Here is a 20,361-nt window from a genome sequence, read left to right on the forward strand (position 1 = left end):
TTCTCCCTTTAATTATAGAAATTTTGTTAATGGTTGGATTTTCTTGGCCAATTAACAAGATTAGTAAATAAAAAAGACCCTTAATGACAATTTGATTAAAGAAAAAAATTACTCTAGTGCAATTTTATTATAAAAACTAACCCCAAACGACAATTAGGTAAAAAAAAAAACACATAAATTTCCGTCAACCTACTCGTGAAAGCTTAATTTAGTTCATTTTCAATGGTTTTTTGTTTTCAAATATAATTTTCCAACTAAATTTAACAACCTTATTTAAGGAAATTACAATTTGAAGAAAAAAATGGTTATAAGTATGAATTTTCACTTCATTTTCCTAGCCCTTTTTCATAAAATATTTTTGAAAAAGGGGTTGGAAATAAATTTGGTATCGAATTTAACAAATTTTTGTGGGAAAAATAAATTTTAAAAACCCAAAAACGAAATAAATTAGAGTTTTAAAAGTGTTTGTCGGAAAAAAAAAATAGAAATTTTGGTCTAAATGTCATCTGAAATAAATGTTTTTACCAAATTGTCGTACATGGTGCTTTTTTTTTTACAAAATTATCATCGGGGTAAGTTTTTTTTACCAAACTGCCACAAGGGGTCTTTTCTTACATTCATTTTAGAAATTATTTTCTTAAATGGTCAATTTGTTTTTCACATATGGTTTCTATCATGGGATTGTATATGAATTATTCTCTCTTTTCATAGATTGTTTTCTAGTAAAATAGTAGGCGTAGCTATGCTTTATTTTTATTTTTTTATGACTAGAAATAGTTGAGCACAAAAAAAAATTTAAAAAAAATATTGGGTGTACAATAATTATTGTACATGTACCGTTGAAATGATTATTGTAAATAAAGTTATTTTAAAATGATCAAAATTATCCTTGAAATGAATAAAAGTTACTCAATATTACAAATAAAAGTTATCAATGGTTTTTTAATAAGTAAGATACTTTAAATGACTTGAAATCAAATCTTAGTAATTATTAAAAGTAATTCCATTACCCTTATAAAACATATCCCGTTGTCTATTTACAATAAAATCATATTAGATTTAAAATTACCCATTATCTTAAATTGGCTAAAAGTTACCCTAATATTGTTCGGTGTACACCAACATTATTGTCATGCAGGTCGCCTAGGTTCAAGTTTAGGGTCGTGTTGTTGAATAATCAAAATTGAGGCGGTAGTAGAAAAATTAGGTCCAGATAAAATATCTCCTAAAGGCCCTAATTCTGGACATTGCTCCCAATCATTCATCCCCATTGTCAACATTGAATTGACCCGACCTCCTCGGCCCACAATGAAAAGTCCATATTGCCCTTCAATTGATTGTAATGTAGTGAAGGCTTGTGCTGAATTCACCAAATGTTTCTCAAGGTATGACACATTTCCTCCTGCAACATGCTTCTCATAAAATTTTGCAAAGCATTCATCATCAAGCTCCATCTCTTGTTCTTGTTGATATGTTTTTCTCGTATTATTATTATTATTCTCTACATCAGTATCTACTAGAAATCTCATGACTGTCAGCTTCACTCCACGCCGGTAAGCGATACGTCCTGCATAGGCTAGTGCTTCTCTATCATCTTTGCCTCCAATAAATATAACGACAGTATTCAAAGTGCTACTTAATGACTTCAATATTTGGTTGCTTGCACCAAAACCTCGATCCACCATGATTGCTATAGAGCATGGGGCATTGCGAAGTACCTAATATATACTCCATCAGCAAAAGTGAAATAGGATTAACATATATTAACAAAGAAATCAAGCATTACCTTGCGATTAACATATCTAAATCCTGCAAGTTTGTAATCTGTATGTTGATCAATTGGAGGACTATTATGGAACGGAAGAACTATTAAGCTAATTATTGAATCCTCTGCTAAGTTGCAAATTTCTTGGTGCATGGTGTTGTAAGTGGCTAAGGCCATGGCTCTACGAAGGGTGATACCATCTCCGTAATTGTCAGTATACTCTTGTAGTGCAGTGGTGATTTGATCTCTGATTTGGATTACTTTTGAATCTGTCACCTCTACATCATCCATCTCTCCTGGAATTAATGTGTCAGCAATTTGGTCTGTGAGTTGTACAATGTCAGTAGCATATACTAATATGCCTGGGTCACCTGTCCCCTTGGAGATCTCCATGAAATTAATGGCACAAGGAACATTTTCGGGTCCATGGAAGCATAATAGGATTCGAAGCTCTTCACTAGGATTCTGCCATTGTAGTGCTAAAGGTTGCTTTGACAAGCGTAATCTAGCATGTTGAATGATGTATTGTGCCACCATTGGGATGTATACAATCTTAAGGAGCATTGCTAATAGCAACCCAATACACGTAGAATAAGTAATAATGTCTTTCTGCAAACACCCATTACATGAGAATTTATGTAATTCTTTTTCAACTATTCAATATAATTAATAAGGTCAAAGTTAATAACACATACCTTCATAGCAACAATAGTGAGATACATGTGTAAATGGCCTTTGACATTCAAAAGTGATGCAAGCATTATAGAATCACGCCATTGAATTCCAAAAAGAAACCCAGATAGAAGAGCACCAATGACTTTCCCAATTGTTCCGACAGCAAAAAAACCAAACAACTTTTCCCAAGAGCTTAATGTTCGAATTTCAAATCGATCAAATTGTGCTTCTGATCCAACCCACACAAAAAAGTATGGGAAAAACAAAAAAGTTAAGAGGTAATTCACTTTACTAACAATATACTGTGAAATTCTCCCTTGTCGCGGTAAAAACACTCCGGTAATAAAGGCACTAAGCACAGGACTAAAGCCGGTAAGTGGTGAAATGCAACCAACAAACACTGCAAATGCAACAGAGAGCACTAAATGTGAGCCTTTAAGTGTCTTTCCATAGGGGTTAGCATTATTAACCCAACTCAGAATAAGAGGTCCTGCCACTAATGTTATAATGATTTGTAACAACACTGACATAGCAAGAGGGACGAGTCTGGGACCATGTAGAAGATCATGTTTATCAGGCCTTTGAAGTATTCTTCTGCGTATTTGGAACCCACTTTCAGGCTGGAAGATGACATATCCAACGCAAATGAATAATATTGTTATCAACTCAGAGTAAACGGCTGCAGAAATGGCAAATTTGCCAATTTCGGATTTACCAATCTTAAGATCTGTAAGCACACGAGTTAATAATGGGGATCCTGTACTTGATAGGAGTATTGCCAAAGTAACATTAAATTCAATGTTTGAATTTATTGCATATTTTAGGATTGGAGTTAAGCTATACGTTAAAATAAATGTAAACAACATCCCGGTATATGCAACTACAGCCTCTCTTTTAGGTATGCGAAAAAGCACCATGGGATCCATCTCAAGCCCCAAAGCAAACATGTATAGCGTCATTCCAAAATCTGTTAAGAATCTCATGTTTTGCAATCCGTTACTTTCTGAACTCAATAGCTTTGTCCTCACAATATTTAAATTGCCTAAAATTAAACCCACCTGCGTTTTTTTCATATGCAAAATTATTTTATAAGTAATACAATTCTTATTCATATATATAATGATAGAGTATAAAACATATTCCTGAGCCTCAACCATCCGCTTAAGCTTTTGGTTGAGTTGGTCCTCTAATATACAAGACAAATAAATAGAAAAAAAGAGGAATAGATGAAGACATACAACAGTTTCTGAGATGATTCTAGGTTGCGAAAGAGGCTTCAAAGAGATATGTAATCCATGACAAAGTGCTAGCAAAAAGATGAAGCAAGTAATGGATGAAGCAACATTTGAAATTGTATCATTACAATTTGTGTTACTGTCATCCATTTTCTTTCGAGCCTTTCCTTAGCTTGTGTCTCTCAAATGTATACCATTTATCTTATACTTGCTTACCCAATAAACTTTTCAAAGAAGTGTAATGGCCAAATTAAATCATGTGTAATGTAAATGATTGGCTTTTTTGGATCATAAACGTACATAGAAATAGAAGATAGATATTCCTTCGTAATTTCGCCAACAATAATTGTAATTTTAATTTTAATCACCGAAAACAAGGAAATTAATTAAATACCCAATTAATAAAAAGTCGAGATTTTTGATAATATGAAAAGGTGAATCAAGAAGAAAGCAAAAAAATTGCTGCAGAATGCTCAAAAGGGTTAATAGAATATGAGAGATAAATGGGAAGAAGACAGAGAAACATTAAATGTGCAAGCTGTAAATCATCTTAGATTGTTTAGGCATGTTAATCATCCCAGATCAACAAATGTTTTGTTAATTATGTTTTAAGTTTTATATATAGGAGAATTTTACACGTGTAACTTACAAATACTTGATTTTATATGTCAAATTTTAACAACATGTTGTTAATTGCACAAAGTTCATTTAATTTATTTTTACCCTTTTTGTTGAGTTGGGCTTCTAACTAATTATCTCCTTGCTTCAAGTGCTTTTCTTGTAAGTAATTTGTATTAACGCTCTAACGCCTCTAAGGGTTTTATTCTGATAAGAACTAAACTCTAAAATGAGAATTTCGTGCATTTAAAGTAAAAAAGAATTTCTAAGTTCTTCTTATAATTCGAATGTGTAGATGTGTAATGTTTCATACGATCACACTTAAACTTGGAAAACAGGTCGTTCGGGTCAGGTCAATTTCAGGTCAGCAAATATTTGGGTCTGGTCGGGTCAATTTGGGTTTAAGGTCAAGTTTAGGTCTAGTCAAGTTCGAGTCAAGTCGAGTCAGTTTGGGTCGGGTGAATTTTTAGGACCACTTTTCGGGTTAAGTTTGGGTCGGGTTAATTTCGGGTTGAGTCAATTCGGGTCGGGCTAAGTTTGTGTCGGGTCACCAAATAAATTCTCTTACAAAAAATAGTTAGAAAAATAAAGTAAAATCGTGTGCCTATTACTTATTAGTTATTAGGAAAGAAAGAAGCCTTAAACTAAGTAATAAACCATTTCACCCTATTCACTTCAAGAATCAGGTCACTTCGGGTCGGGTCAGGTCGATTTGGGTCAATCAATTCGGGTTAAAATCAGGTTGTGTCACTTCGGGTCAGGTCAAGTTTGGGTTTCACGTCGAGTCATTTTGGGCATCGGGTCAACTCCATTTCAAGTCGGGTTCAAGTCAATTTTGGGTCACGTGTTGGATTATTCGGGTCGGGTCGTTATAGTCAGATCAGAATTGTCAGGTCTAGTAACACACTCACACTTGATAATGTGAAAAATTCAAGTGATTAATGTGGTCATTGATGGTAATTAAATGAGGACAATGTCACAAGTACTGTGCACCAGTCCAAAATCAAACTGGTACCGTAATAGACATGGAACAAAATGGTCAAAATCTACAAATCTTCTTGGAGCGAAGATTGGATACGGACATCTATATTTTAGACTAGCTCAACCTATTTAGATGTCTTGTGATTCTTCTTATCTAAACACAATTTTTTTTAAAATGTTGCTTGAATTTACTAAGACCTTTATGGTTTTAAGGAGCACTATTCAGTACACAGTATCCAAATGACAATATATTTGCTCAAATTAACTAACAAAGAATTTATAAATTCATATCCAAACAAATCAAAAATTGATCAATATGAAAAGAAAAAAAAGAAAAAAAAAAGATAAATATTGCCATCAAAAGTGAGTAATGTTAGGAGGATTAATATGCATAAATCAAGTTGCTTCAAACTCCACTTGATTGAAATCTTGCTACAAGCCTCCTATCATGCATAACCTCACATTTTCACATCTTTAAATAACATTGATTCAAACACTAATTTTGTTTAATCCATAAACTTACATTTGCCAGTCATAATCAAGAACAATGCTGGAGAGAAGGCTCTTCAAGTTTTGGTAGATGAACCCATATATTTAGGAACCAAAAGGCGTTTTGAAATACAGGCACATTCTAAAAAAGCAAATAAAGGAACCCATAAGAACATAGGCTACGGCTTAGCATTGCAACATCAAACAAAACTTCATATTTTTTTCTATTGAATACGTTCCTATCAAAAATGTCAGAGATCATCTACTTGAACAACTATGGAGCAAAATACAAATTAGATGATTCCAATCTTGTTTGCAACATCCAAGGCATCATAGTCAGGTGTCAAACGAACATACGCCTTCTTGGTGCCATCAGGCCTGCAAAAAGGAAATTAATCATAACAATTAGAATGACAGGAAACTTTCAGACTTACAGCAAACCCTAGTCAATGATGACAAGCTAAAAATCAGCAAGCAGAATAATAAAAACTACTAGTATGGCTTCCACTGATAAAAATCAGTGCCACAAGAAAATATATTTAACAGTATGCAAGTCTTTCAACCTTAAATAAACAAGACAATAGGTTATTTATGTAGAATAAATTTCTCAGTTACACACTTTTAACCTAACGAGTGAAGAGAGAATCAAAACATAATATTAAGGAAACACAGATAACAACATGAAGCAAAGAGAAGCAAGTTAATTAGCAGAAATGTTCACCTGATCAAGGTATTCACTTTCTTGGCCTGAATGTCATACATCTTCTTGACGGCGGCCTTAATCTTCTTCTTGTCAGAACGGATGTCAACAATAAAAACCAATGTGTTGTTGTCCTCAATCTTCTTCATTGCAGACTCAGTAGTCAAGGGATATTTAAGTATCCGGTAATGATCCAACTTATTTCTTGGTGTAGCACTAATACGAGGGTACTTAGGGTTTCTGTCCTTCTTCAATGTCTTTGGCCTATGGAAAGTAACCTTGGTCCTGATCTTCTTGGCCTTCTTCTTCAAGGTACTTGAGCCAGATTTCACAGCTTTAGCAGCTTTCAAGGCCTGTGCCTTGGGATCAGCCTTCTTTACATCTGCCGGATAAAAGATGTCAGGTATCCTTCTAGGTTTCAAAATGTAATACTTGCAATTTTATCACAGCTAAAAAGAATTTGTATTTTTGTAACACAACCAGAATTCTAGAAATGCAACACTGCAGCTGGCCGTAATAAAATAACTAAACAATTTGAAAACCGGAAAAAGGGATTTCATGAAAAACTAATAAATATAGCAGGGTTAATCAAGGAATTTTTTTTTGCATCACTTACTAACTGATTAAATCAATTATCAAACTATCGTCAGCCTAAACAAACACAATAAAGAATTAGATCCAATTGCATGACAGGAGAAAGCCATTGGCACAACTCTGAATCCTCTTACAGAACCAAGAGCGATACGCCTACACATAGCTAACCAACTCTCAATCAAGCAGAAGGGATTAAACCCGAATAATAGCAATTACCACGGCGATCTTATACTTGGTGTGGCAGAGCAATATTCAGTTTTCTGAACCAAAATAACTCACTCAAACTGACATAATGTAATGCATCTACGACCAACATAGCACATTATTAAGCAAAAAGCATTAAACCGAGAGTAGCAGAACAAAACCATAAGAATTTCCCAATATATAACTCAATGTACCAACAACCCAATTCAACCCTCTTTCTTAACATCAAATTCGCCATTTTATTATATCACATTACCAAAAATATGAGCAAAGAAATAACAAATAAGGCACAAATTGTTAAACCTAAAGCTTAGTTTATCAAAGAAACAGCATACATTCTAATAATCACTAACAGTAGCACATAACATTAATTAAGCTTATAAAAGCAGAATTAACAAAAACAATAACAAGATTAAAAGTTTAATTATATTAACCAAATTCAACTTTGATTATCAATGAATCAACAATTAACAAAATATAATAAAAAAAAAACTCATGTATTCCTACGTAATTAACAATTATAGCCCAAAAATTGAAAATGAAAAATTAGAATAGGAAAAACAATACCTTTCGCAGGGGGTGCCATCTCTGCTGAAATTGAAGCCCTAAATCTACGAGAGGGAGAACCTGAGGAGAGAGAATGGAATCCGGCGTTGTAAGGCAAGTAGGGTTTATGTAAGTGAGCTGAGTTTTTTATTATTTGAGTCTTACAAATCTTACGGGCTCATCTCGTTTGTAGACTGGTTGTTTCTATTGGGCTGGCCTACTCGATTGTTGTCTAGGAACACAGTCCCTTCCCTCCCTATCCCTTATTACGTTTTTTCACGGTCTTTAAAAGCATGTTTTAAAACCGTCATACATATGCCTATTTATCTTCAAAATTATAAAAACATGATATTAATAAATTATGTAATGAGACGATTATGATAGAAATATTATTTGCATATTACAAATAGGGTGATTAGAAGAGAAGAGAGAAGGAAATCGGTGGGAGTATAAAATGACCAAGTAAGCAGATTCGTAGTTGAAGTATGAGGTGTTCTCATTGGAATTCCACGGGGTGCTCCATTTCCTTTTTTTAACTACTTAATTCCTAAAATATAGTCCTTATACCATTTTATTTGTCAGCATTTTTTCCATGTAATCATCAACATTAAAGTTCAGTTCAATTCAGCTCAAATGAGTTCATTCCACTATTCCAGTTCAGTTCAGCTCCTAATTTCCCTCTCTCCTAAAATATTCATTTCAGCTCAGTTCAGTTTAGTTCAGCTCAGCTCAGTTCAGTAAATGTGAACATACCCTAAATGTTAAAGTCCATAAACTATGGATGACTAAGCAAATGATGTCCCTAAACTATTAATGACAAAGTTTTCAAGGCTTCTAAACTATTATTGACAAAGCTTTCAAAGTCTCTAAACTAATGTTGACTAAGCTTTTAAGGTCCCTAAACTATTGTTGACAAAGTTTAATCGCTTGAAAACTCCTTCATTGAAAATTGAAGGATCAAAATTAAACATTTAATAGATAAATGATCAAAAGTGCACAAATATACTCTGTAATAGATTAAGGATTGTGTTTGCACTCAAATATACTTAGCCGAAACTGAAAGTACAAGGCATCATATGTAGCCAATGTGTATCGAGTAATTTTCTTAAATAGGGACGGTAATTAAAAGATAAAAGTACAACTTAAACTAGGTACATTAAAAATTACTGAAAATAAAGGCACATCTAAAATTCTAAACCCCTCGAATTTTAGAACAGAGTTGAACACAGTTGTTCTTTCACAAAGCATCAGGGAAGAGAGAGAAAGATGAATGCTCCTGATCGATACGAGAGATTCGTCGTTCCTGAAGGCGTTAAGAAGTAATTTTCCCTACTTCATTTTTTGTTCCCTTTGTTTTTTCATTCATAATCACAATTTATTTCTTAATAATTTGATAACTGTTGTTAATTGTGGTGATTCTTCTTGTTTTAGGGTTTCGTATGAGAGAGATACGAAGATCATCAATGCCGCCTCTTTTACCATTGAGAGAGAAGATCACACCATTGGCAACATCCTCCGCATGTAATTCATTAATTAATTAATCTCCCAATAATCTGACAATAATTCATTCCAAAATTTTAATTTCTAAAACCCTAAATTGATCGATTTTGCTGATTGAAATTGTTATGGTATAGGCAATTGCACAGAGACCCAAATGTCCTTTTTGCCGGCTACAAGCTTCCACACCCTCTTCAGTACAAAATTCTTGTTAGGGTTAGTTTTTTCTATTAACTACTAAATATTATTATTTATGTTTTCTGCATTTGTAATTGTAATTTGGAGCTTGAATTTGAAAAATGTGGATGATTTAACTTGTTCTATGATGTTATTATTAAGTAATTTAGCACTTGTAGTATATTTTAGTGAATGGTTTCAGGCTAATGATTTATGTGTAATGTGAGAGCTGAGGTAAATATGAGATATTTGAAGGAAATTTTGATTAAAGGAGAATTTATGAGCTCATGTACAATATGTGGATTTTTTTCCCAGGAGATTTACTCGGCAACCCTCGGGGTTGTCAAAGAGCAGAATTTGTGTTTGGCTCTGAGAATTAGAGCAGTGGAAGTATTAGGGTTGACCGCTTGCCCCATAAGATAAATGATATTTGAGAATGCTTTGCGAGGTTAATTTCTTATTATCGAGTTTATCGACAAGGCTTTTTTTTCCCTTAACAATCAGTTTGAGATGTTTCTCTCATGGAAACTTTAATCAATTAAGCCTTGTTGTTAGAATTGTTTTCCTATCTCGTACGCCTTGAAACTATGTTCCTCCTTTTATGTCTCTGGTTTATTTTAAGACTAAATCTTGCGTTACATGCCTTTTAGAGTGCTAGGTTTATGCTAGTCTCTGTTATTATGAATTGGTGAAAGGGTGTTAACCTCATCACATCTCTTCTCAATACCCTTAGTCTATTAATAATAATAAGATGGATGATGCTGCTATGCTTCTATTTTCTGAGTTTCTGCAGAAGTTGGTAGTTCTCACAGTTTATTAATCCTACTTTTGTATATTACTTTTTTATATCTGATTAGCTAAGGACTTGAAAGGCCATTTATTTCATTAGTGGTGACTAAGCTTTAGATTACATCTTATTGTGAATTGATATCTGAATATTCTTGAGCCCCTTACATGTCTCATGCATTGTTAAATGGATTGTTTTATCTGCGCAGATTCACACTACAAGCCAGTCTTCACCAACACAGGCATACAACCAAGCGATCAATGACCTAGACAAGGAACTTGACTGTTTGAAAGGTGCATTTGAGGTGAGAAAGTCACGTGTACTCTATTTTAATAATCTATGTTCATAAACATATGCACTGTTGATTTTTTATATAAGGTTTTGTAACAGCTTATTGAATATTGATATCTTTGGAGGATTGCAAATGGATTATAAGGATGAGCTGCCTAATTGACTTGTGTTTCTACTTTCTAGAGTGTTATTTATCTCAAAGACACATTATCTTGTTCAGTATCAATATCTTCTAGGCAACAACGGATTTAGATTGTTGTGCTGTTGGAAATTACTCAATGCTAATGATCTAAAATGTATATTTGCATTTTGTAGGCTGAGATGGCAAGGTTTGCAAGTGATTATTGATCCAAGACAGGGGTTGGGTGATGCTATGTTTGATGTGTCAATGGATATCCGAAGAAATGTAGTATAGTGATTTGTATCTAGTTGGATTGTTTAGATTTTGTGGGTTTAGACTTGAATATTTTAGCTAGCTTGTCAAAATCCCAATTGCTGTAGCTAGGGAGATCCCACTTTTGGGTGCAGCCTCTGTTCTCCTATTAACAGATGCTATTTGCTGGTTCACTGGTAAATCATTCCCTTGTGATGTTCAGCGACTAACCATTTGATTTATAAGTAATCAAATGAACCCTACTTAACCATCATGTTATCCTAAACTTGGTAAGCGTTTATAAACGTATTAACTAATTCGTTTATACTAGTTTTCTGTTCAAATTGCACAGTTAAATGGGTCCGAACTCTTGTTTGTAGCCACCCTCTTTCTAGTTTGAGTAGATTGGGTGATTTGAGTTCTCATGTGAATGAAAATTTTGAAGTTCAATGGCATGAAAACCATCTAATTACAAAGGGAAAGTCTCAGCTAAAGACTAATTCAATTAAAAAACCGCCTTTTGAATTGCAACATATTCATGTTGAGTAAAGCAATAAACTAAAATTATATACCACTGATGATTTTGATTGTTGGGCCTTGGACTCACTTCGATTATGAACAAAAAGCGAAGTGTTCAATAATCATACTGATGTCTGAAATGAAGAGTATTTGAGGTGAAATGAAGAGTTCATGTTCAACTAAAACTCAAAATATTAAGTTTAAGTTAGAGTTAGCAAAAAGTTATTTATCAATGAGCACCCATTTCTGTACTCCTTTTTTATTTTATTTTTTGCTCCATTTAACCTTTTGCGGTCTTTAAGACACATCTTGAAACATATGGAATATATAATAAAAAACTTGATATTAATATAATGTACAATAAGACGAATCCAACATGAACCCACTTTAATATATAATTTCTATACATTAATGAGAATTTATGGTCAAAATTTTTAATGTTTGAACCAATTATTTGTAAAAAAAAAAAAAAAAAAAAAAAAAAAAAAAAAAAAAAACAGAAACTGAGTGAGTATAAGTTAAACTAAGCTAAGAAGTGAAATTAGTTTTCTAAAAAAACTTTGAATTTAACATACCCTTAATGAGTAATGACTCTATTTAATAAGTGTACGTAAGTAACTAAACGGACACGACGTTTTGTTAACAAACAATCTACGTGGGCAAAAACAAATAGAGACTGAAAGAGTATTTTGTAAATGTTAAGCGCTTGATCAAATTTGAAGTTTGAAAGGTGAGGGCAACCCCAAAGCGGCGGGAGCATCTTAAGTTCGTAACTCATTTCCCAGAAACAATTTCAGCAACTGATAATGGAGGTCCAAACTATTCGCAGGTAATCTCTCTCTCCTCTAATTATCCCCTTACTTTCAACGCTGATTTTCTCACTCATATTGTTTCATTTTGTAAATTCTCAGTCGAATTGATGAATTATCCACTTTCCTCTCAAATTCCGCTACCAATTCCGTAGTTTCCTCTTCAGATTTTGACACTGTTCTTCAAGATTGCGTTCAAGCTCTAGAGGTTTACTATCCTTCTTACTTTATTTTGATTTAGTAGTAATTTAATTTGTTATGATTCGAGCTATGATTAGCTTTCTGAATTTTTAATTTTTTTCTGTTAATATATGAAATTAATGCAGACCAATGTGAAAGAAATTGTCTCAGAGCATTCTGATGTTGGGTTTTTCAAAGATGAAGATTTGGGTTAGCACATTTCTAATTTTTATATTCTTGGGTGTTGTTATGCTGAATTCCCATTTCATTTTTCTGGAATGGGTTGTTGATTATGTGTTGATTTTGCAAGTTTTGCTCATTTTCGTAACATGAGAAGAATCAGTTATAACCTGTTGAAGTGCATTGTATTTTAAAAAAAACACTTGGAATTTATGAAATTTGAACAAGTTTAATTCCTTTGCTAGGGGAAATAAAGGGGTTTGGTTATTTGGAAAAGTGAGAAGTATGTCATAGTGACGCGTTTTAGGATGGATGTAGTGTCTTGTGTTTAGATGTGACGAAGATTGGTGAACCTATTAAACAAAGGATATCAATTGTAACAATAAATACTTCATTGAAGGCTTGAGGGCCGGGCAAGGCTACTAATATGAAGATATGAGCTGTATGGGTTATAATGATTGCAGAATTATTGAAATGAAATACTCAATAAAATGATATAATCGTTTTGCAATGATATAGAGGGATTGTAGATATGTCTACCAAATGCTTTCATGTGATTTTTACCTGAATCATACTTGCAGATGCTTACATGGATTCTTTGAGAGATGATCTTAGGACGACAGAGGCTGAAAGTGCGTCTCTATCCAATGAAATCGAGAGTCTTAAAAAATTGCACACGGAAGGTGGGCAACTGCATATATTTTTTGTCAATATTTTCATGATATAGGTACCAAACAGCTTGCTAATTGGTTTGGTTGTTTTAGGTACTTGTCAATTGGAAAGTAATATTGAGTCATTGCACCATCTCTTGGAGCATACTGGTTTGGAGGTGAGTTTTCAACAGTAATCACACAATTAGAAGGTCTACTGGTGCTGGTTAATGATTATTTGCCTGAAATACAGTTGTAGTGTTGTAATTTTAACAGTCGTATATCTTCAGCATTCAGCCTGAAATTTTAACAAGTTGAACTTGCTTATGAGTAATGGAATATCCTGATTCCAATGGTCTTGTAATAGAAATTTGTCTCTGGCTATGCCAACTCAAAGTGTTTGCTTATTGTCATATGGTTAAACATAGGGACTGGGGCTAGCAGAAACAGCAGAACATGATGATAAAATCAAATCTGGAGAGGGTCAACCTGAAGCAAAGGCACTTCATGAAGACTACCTCAAGGTTAACTTCTTTCATGACATAATATTATGGTGCTAGCCAGTTATGTTTGGCCTTGACCAATTTGATTTTCAGTGACTTGTGGAGGAAGTATATTCTCGATATATGCTGTGTGGACGTGTGGTACTGATTGATACCAACTATCGATGTGTATGTTTATTTTTTTGGCTTTTTATCTTCCAGGTTTTGAAGTTGAAACATCAAATTGAGATGAACAATGCGACATTGAAGTCCTTGGAGGATCTTGACCTCAACTTGAAAAGGTGGCTGGACAATTTTATATCCCATATAAAACAACTGCCTCACCTTTGTAGTACTCTTAGTCTACAGATTGTACAGATGGCAAAAAAAATCCCTGGCTTAAGGTTGTATTTGACTTGCATGGCTTGAACTTTGTCTTATCATCTCTCTTTTTTATTTTAGGATTGAGATAATTGAAAACATCGAGGAGGCATTAACTGGTTTGAAGGTGATAGACCTTGAAGGAAATATAATAAGGGTGTCACTGAAGACATACATTCCAGATGTTGAAGGTGAGATGTGTCGGCTGAATTCTGAAGATAATTTCAAGCAGTGTGAAGTGAACCATGAGTTACTAGTAGAGGTCATTGACGGGACTATGGATCTTAAAAATGTAGAGGTAAAACTTAATGAACTATTTCATAATTTCATTTCAGGTAGCTCTGGTGAAATCATTCTCCTTGCTTATAACATTGATAAAACTTCAATATATTTATGGGCTTGGTGCAGTTCTAATCACAAAATTGTCTTTCAAAGAATGTTATGCTGGTGTCATTTGTTACTATATGCCAGTTTGTCCATATAATTGGTATTATGTATCTATAAGTAGAAAAACTATGTTGTGTCAGGATTTACAGGCCTGTGTTTCCACCTGGCTCGCATCTTGGATATTAGGACCTGGTCCACCTTGTTTTGAACATGCGCCTTTTGAGATCATTAATGGTTACTTTATTTAGCAACATGCCTTCTTTCCTGGGATCCTTTCTACCTACATAAGTTGCATGGTTTTTGTTTGGACAGCTGATGTGGATAATTAAACATCATAGATGAATCACTAATTCAAAATTCAAATATAATTGTAAATTTATCAGTTTTTGCAACTTGAGAATTGAGATTGGGCCTTGCTTTAGCTACGTGATATCTTTCTATCTTTTAGTTGGGAGAGAGAGAGAGAGAGGGGGGGGGGGGGGTTGTTGGATTTGTGCTACTGGTTTATTCATACATTTCAGACAATGTATGCTGGTTTTTGGAAATTTAGTAGCCTATGATGTTATGCTAGTTTACTTTAATGGCATTTCATATTTCTAAGAATAGAATTAATAAATTTATTGCTAGTGCCTTCATAGGAACTTGTTTGTTTTTCTTGCTTTGCTATGGTCTCGTGTATGGATATTTTTATTTTATTTTATTGTTGGTTAAATCTTACGGATTTTTCACCATATATCACTGAGTTAAAGCTTAATTCACCATATACCATCGAAAACTTTCTAAATCTTAAATGTTGTTGGACTCCACAGGCTTACTGTATCCTTTTTTTCTTTCTTTCTTTTTTCTTTTTAATAAAAATCAATCTCCTCATCCCCCTCCCCCTCCCACCCTGACCTGACAAAAAGTTGAACTGAATCAATGAGGGTTCTGAGAAGAGGGAAGGCTGCATTTCTTATTATGTTACAATTACAGGTGCTTAACATATATGCCTGATAGGGAAAAACTGCCTTTCTCTTGATATGTCCTATTTCAAACTTTGTTTATGCATAACAAACCTGGTAAAAGCAGATGTGAGTCTTCCATTTGATTAATATGTTTAACTTGTCTTATGCATTCCCTTCATTTTCTTCTTTTCTATATTTATGCCATGCCGCCATGGCTTGTCTTTGGAATGGTTTGACTCATGCTTTATTGGTGTATTTCAAAATCAATTCCTTTCAGATGTACTGTATCCTTTTCTTTGAGGGCAGATGTACTGTATCCTTGTGAAGTTGAGAAGCTAAATTAAATGCTGGATTCTTTAAATTACTTATAATTTACTATGTTGTCTGATGTCTGCAGATTTTTCCAAATGATGTTTACATAGGGGAGATTGCTGAAGCTGCAAACACCTTCAGGTTTGTCAATAATATTACCTATCCAACTGCATCTCTCAAGTATTTCCAATTTCTTATGACTTTTGAGAGAAGCTACTTAGAAATTTGAACCCTTATATTCACCAAAATGAGTATGCGCTCCATGAGTGATGATATCAAATTTTCTTCCTTTGTCTTGTCCCAGTTAACCTTTATACAACCTTTATACTTTTTCTTGTTATTTTGACTCATAATTCTAATTTTAGATAATGCTTTCCGCAAGTTGAAGTACTTATTTACCTTTATTAGAGTTATCTCTTGATGGTAAATTGGATAATTTTGTTTCTATTATTGTAGAAGACATCAAAAGATATTAATCATGGGATAAGGAATAATAAACAAAGTTTGCAGATACTGCTGAAAATGACACTAAAGGATATTACAACCTATCCCTGGTAAACTGGTTAAGGATATCTATGATAAATCTGTGCACAATTGCACATAACCAATTTTCTTTCTAAAATTAAATTCATAGTTTCTGTCATAATGCAACGTGGATGTATGAGTAACTTGAATTTCTTACTCCATATTTTGCAATTTACTTGACATGTTTTCTTGCATTGTGCCAGCAAATTATTTACTGTGTTGTCAGTACCCCAGACAAGGTCTTCCTTGGGATGGTTTTTGCAGAAAGTCCAAGACAGAATCGTCATTTGCACTTTAAGACGGTTTATGGTGAAGATTGCTAATAAGTCCAGGTGATTTTTACTTAACAAGTTTTCCTGCACCTCTACATGCCTAAAATAATAATTGTTGTGTATTATCGGTATCATTCAAATAAAAGCAGGTACTTCACTCATTCTAATTTAACAAGTAAACTACACCTGATAAGTAAACCAGGCAGGTGTAATTTTCCTGTTATCTAATCATCAGCAAAAGATAGAAATATAAACTTCAGAAATATTGGGATCACCTTATTTTCTGATTGTTGTAGCTTTGTTCACTATGGCTGTCAACTGTCAAGGGAGTTTGTGATCACCTGCTTCATGGTTCAGAACATAAGCTTGACCTAAATGTGTCATAAGCTTTCATGAATGCTCTGTTTCTATGTAGGGGTGGATACTAGCTGTTTACCATGAGATATTTCCGGTCTTTTTTTTTATATTTTGTAGAAAAAGGGGAACCAAGGACAGTAAGTGTGAGAAAATCTGAAGCAGGATAGTCAATGTAGAAATGAGAAAGGAAAAGAGCATATCAAAGGATATATAGATATGGTTCTTCCTAGTGATGTTCTCTAACTTCAAAGTCAGAAAAGGATGGACAGGGCCGAGTAACACCCCCCCTCTTCTTAGTCAAGATAGATGAGCCCTGAAGTCCTTAACCATTAACAAAGTTAATCTTTAATTGCAAAATCCTTTACATTTTTCAGAACCAATAACAACAAAGCCTTAGTCCCATATAGAATATGATAAAAATAGTTATGAAACAATCCAAGGAATAGATGAAAAATAAACTGAAATTCACTCTGAGAATCTGCTGCTATGATTAATTGAAAGTGAAACTTGAAAGACAGAGAGTACATTAGCTAAGGTATTCAAATCTTTGGCCTATAGAAATGATAAATCTCTAAACTTCTGACTCACCTTCATTGCTAGAAAAGAAGAGAAAATTGAAAGGAGACATCAAGAGCAATAGGGCATTCAGCAGTAGTTGATAATGATCGAGCTTATGTTTGCTGCCTAACACAAGGAAATGTCATGGAAATGCATTCACCTGATGTCTAATACTTTGATATCTGGCTCAAAGTCACCTTTGCTTCTTGTAGTCACAATCTGGCTTGAAGTCATGTTGGTGTAAAGCAAAAAATTAAATGTCAATGTATATACCCTTTTTGATGATTGAAGAGCCTTGTTTAGAGGGTAAAATGGTTAAACTGTGACCTAGAAGGTTAAAATTTCGTAATATACATATTAGCAGATCATGAATCATACCAATTGTAGAAATGTTGCACCCAGTTGTATCAAATGTTTCTTATTTACGTTTCTTCTATTTGCCTGTTGCAGGCATTCATTTGAGTATTTGGACAAGGACGAGTTAATCGTTGCTCACATGAATGGTGGGATAGACGCCTTTATAAAGCCTTCTCAGGGTTGGCCACTATCAATTTCCCCACTTAAACTAATCTCTTTCCGGAGTACTAATCAGAATGCAGAAGATATTTCTTTGAGTTTGTTTTCTAAAGTTGAGGTAATTAGTTTTTTTACTCAGTTTCTATTATTCCTATCTCCTAGAATGAGTCTTGGTATGTGTATTGAAGCAAAAGTTTTTGGCGTTACTATCATTGAAAGTTACCTGATTGATACCTCAGGAAGTGTAGCATACCCTAGAACTGCAAGTGAGACTATAACTTAGGGTGGTAGGATAATCTATTTTGCATTTGAATCACTTAACCTAAGATACTTCTGCATGTTTTTTTTAAGCACAATGATAAATCATGTTACTATGCATGTTTAGATGTAATAATAAGGATAAATTGACAAAAAAAGTTTGGTTACAAAAAAAGCTTTTATGTTTATATAAAATTACCACTTATGGGATTAAGGCTTTGATTGATTGATAAGAGGAAAAAAAAAAACAGTAATAATAAAAAATGTTTCCATAAAATTTCACACTTTTTGTGCTGCAGGAGGTGGCAAATTCATTTGATTTAACTATACGGAAAAGCATAACAAGTTTTGTGGATGGCATTGAAGAGATAATTATGGAGAAAATACGCCTAGAACCTCACCTTTAATATACTATCATGAATACCATGGCCCTTGGAATCCAGTCGTCCACCACTACGTTAATGGGTAAGACTGACCTTTTCCAAGTTTCAGCCTTGCAAGTTGCAAAATTCTTGTTTAAAGTCATCCATGAAGCCCTGAAGTTTCTTTCAGATGACGATTATAGCTATTCTGCCCTTAGACAAGCACTGTGTTCTGACTGGTTTCCCGCACTGTCTAAGTATAAGCAGGTTATGTTCAGTACGTAGTTGTATGGCTTATATCAATTTGTTTATGAATGTATGTTTTTTGTAGAAGCAAGATGGGGATTTGAGGTGATTCCTTCAAAATGCAGACAGGATCGTTCAGATGCTGAGTAATGCACTCAGGAGCTGGGATGGTTTTGATCATCTCAATCTCAGTTTATTGAATATGGTTTAGTATGTAGAAGAATGTATATTCTATAACAGGCTGTAATTTGTAGGTCAGTTCACACATGCATTATAGTACTCTTATCTATGCTTGAATGATGAACATTTTATGAAGTTAAGCAAGCACGTTGAAGCCATGTTCTATGTTTTTATGGAATAGCTTGGGTCACTTGAGACTCTGCTATACATTTCTTTTGAAGTTCAAATCCAAGTAGCTAATTGTTGCGTTGATTTGAAAATGCAAAATGCTGGATCAGAAAAATGCTTAATGATACTTTATGAAGTGCTGCGAGTTGTTTCCTTGTATGTTGTCAACACCTTTTCTTTGATGTTGGTACATTTCTGATATTGGCATCAACTTAGATGTATTACTTTCTTCTTAATGGCTGAATGTAGCCCCTATCGTAGTATCGTGTACAAATTTAGTCAACAACAATCCTCAATTGTTTGTCTCAATATACAATTTCTTCGCTCATGATTTGATAGACTGGTAAAAAAAAAAAAAAAAAAATAAAAAATTAATAGACTGGTTCTTAAGATTGGAGCTAGTAATTCAAAAAATGTGTTTGGCTCTTGTTTAGTTTCGGTTTGATTATGAGTTGTGCTCAGTGAGCAATATCAAAGATATATGAAGTTTAACACAAAGGCAAAAGAAATGGGTCTAATTTGGTTGATTGGGTTTGGTCAATAGCTGAGGAAACACTTGCTGCTTTTAGTATTGAAAGTTTAAAGCATGACATACTGAAAATAGCTGTAGTAGCAGTACAAAACTACACTCTCCCAGGGGTTAGACTGGTTAGTGTATAGTAAAAGCTTTATTGTTATCAATATACTAAGAAAACTTGCAGAGAAATTTCTGTCAAAAGCAAAACACAGAAATTTTCGCATGAAACACAGAAAACAATCAAGCAACTAATGCATCCGGGACTAGCTAATATAATATGGCAACCCTTTACCTATTAACAAGATAAGTTGCAAGAAATAGTACTTTGGTAAATGAGGATAAACTCAAGTTACAAAAGAAAGGTATTCTTCAAACATTACAACCTCAAACAGCAAACAGAACAAAACTCTACTTATGCAAAGAGGAAAGACATCCACTAATCCAGAAGCAAATTCCGCTACAGTACAAAACCAACGAGATAGATTCGCTATATAACCCAAATTTGCTAAGAGCATTGAATGAAAGGTGATTCTAGAAATTACACATAAAGTATAACTACGATATTCTCCCATAAACTACTAAGTTGCACTATAGAGAATGACAACACAGAAACATGACAAGCTCAA

The 20,361-nt window shown here is 33.8% G+C and overlaps 4 protein-coding genes across 5 annotated transcripts; 2 read left to right on the forward strand and 2 right to left on the reverse strand.

The window, feature by feature from the left end:
• Positions 1 to 917: 917 nt before the first annotated feature.
• Positions 918 to 3,588, reverse strand: LOC110714857 (cation/H(+) antiporter 28-like). 2 transcript variants are annotated; one of them, XM_021893405.1, is made up of 2 exons: positions 1,787 to 3,588; positions 918 to 1,718 (listed from the first exon to the last, which is right to left on the reverse strand). In XM_021893405.1, the coding sequence occupies exons 1-2, from the start codon at positions 2,327 to 2,329 to the stop codon at positions 1,131 to 1,133; spliced, it is 1,131 nt and encodes a 376-aa protein (XP_021749097.1). In that variant the 5' UTR covers positions 2,330 to 3,588; the 3' UTR covers positions 918 to 1,130. Both variants share the same exon structure in this region; 1 of them encodes a protein (XP_021749097.1).
• A 2,237-nt stretch (positions 3,589 to 5,825) lies between these two features.
• LOC110714856 (60S ribosomal protein L23A-like) lies at positions 5,826 to 7,983 on the reverse strand. Its single transcript, XM_021893404.1, has 3 exons — positions 7,829 to 7,983; positions 6,485 to 6,845; positions 5,826 to 6,141 (listed from the first exon to the last, which is right to left on the reverse strand). Exons 1-3 carry the CDS (start codon positions 7,845 to 7,847, stop codon positions 6,057 to 6,059), a joined length of 465 nt encoding a protein of 154 aa, XP_021749096.1. The 5' UTR covers positions 7,848 to 7,983; the 3' UTR covers positions 5,826 to 6,056.
• Positions 7,984 to 8,974: 991 nt separating this feature from the next.
• LOC110714853 (DNA-directed RNA polymerases II, IV and V subunit 11) lies at positions 8,975 to 11,257 on the forward strand. Its single transcript, XM_021893402.1, has 5 exons — positions 8,975 to 9,126; positions 9,239 to 9,328; positions 9,442 to 9,520; positions 10,477 to 10,572; positions 10,875 to 11,257. The coding sequence occupies exons 1-5, from the start codon at positions 9,074 to 9,076 to the stop codon at positions 10,905 to 10,907; spliced, it is 351 nt and encodes a 116-aa protein (XP_021749094.1). The 5' UTR covers positions 8,975 to 9,073; the 3' UTR covers positions 10,908 to 11,257.
• A 668-nt stretch (positions 11,258 to 11,925) lies between these two features.
• Positions 11,926 to 18,727, forward strand: LOC110714852. The gene is made up of 12 exons (XM_021893401.1): positions 11,926 to 12,280; positions 12,363 to 12,468; positions 12,587 to 12,650; positions 13,202 to 13,303; positions 13,385 to 13,449; positions 13,699 to 13,794; positions 13,975 to 14,054; positions 14,215 to 14,431; positions 15,862 to 15,917; positions 16,505 to 16,633; positions 17,939 to 18,122; positions 18,562 to 18,727. The coding sequence occupies exons 1-12, from the start codon at positions 12,258 to 12,260 to the stop codon at positions 18,667 to 18,669; spliced, it is 1,230 nt and encodes a 409-aa protein (XP_021749093.1). The 5' UTR covers positions 11,926 to 12,257; the 3' UTR covers positions 18,670 to 18,727.
• Positions 18,728 to 20,361: the final 1,634 nt, after the last annotated feature.

The sequence above is a fragment of the Chenopodium quinoa genome, unplaced genomic scaffold (assembly GCF_001683475.1).
Source record: "Chenopodium quinoa cultivar QQ74 unplaced genomic scaffold, ASM168347v1, whole genome shotgun sequence".
In the NCBI taxonomy this organism is placed as follows: domain Eukaryota; kingdom Viridiplantae; phylum Streptophyta; class Magnoliopsida; order Caryophyllales; family Amaranthaceae; genus Chenopodium; species Chenopodium quinoa.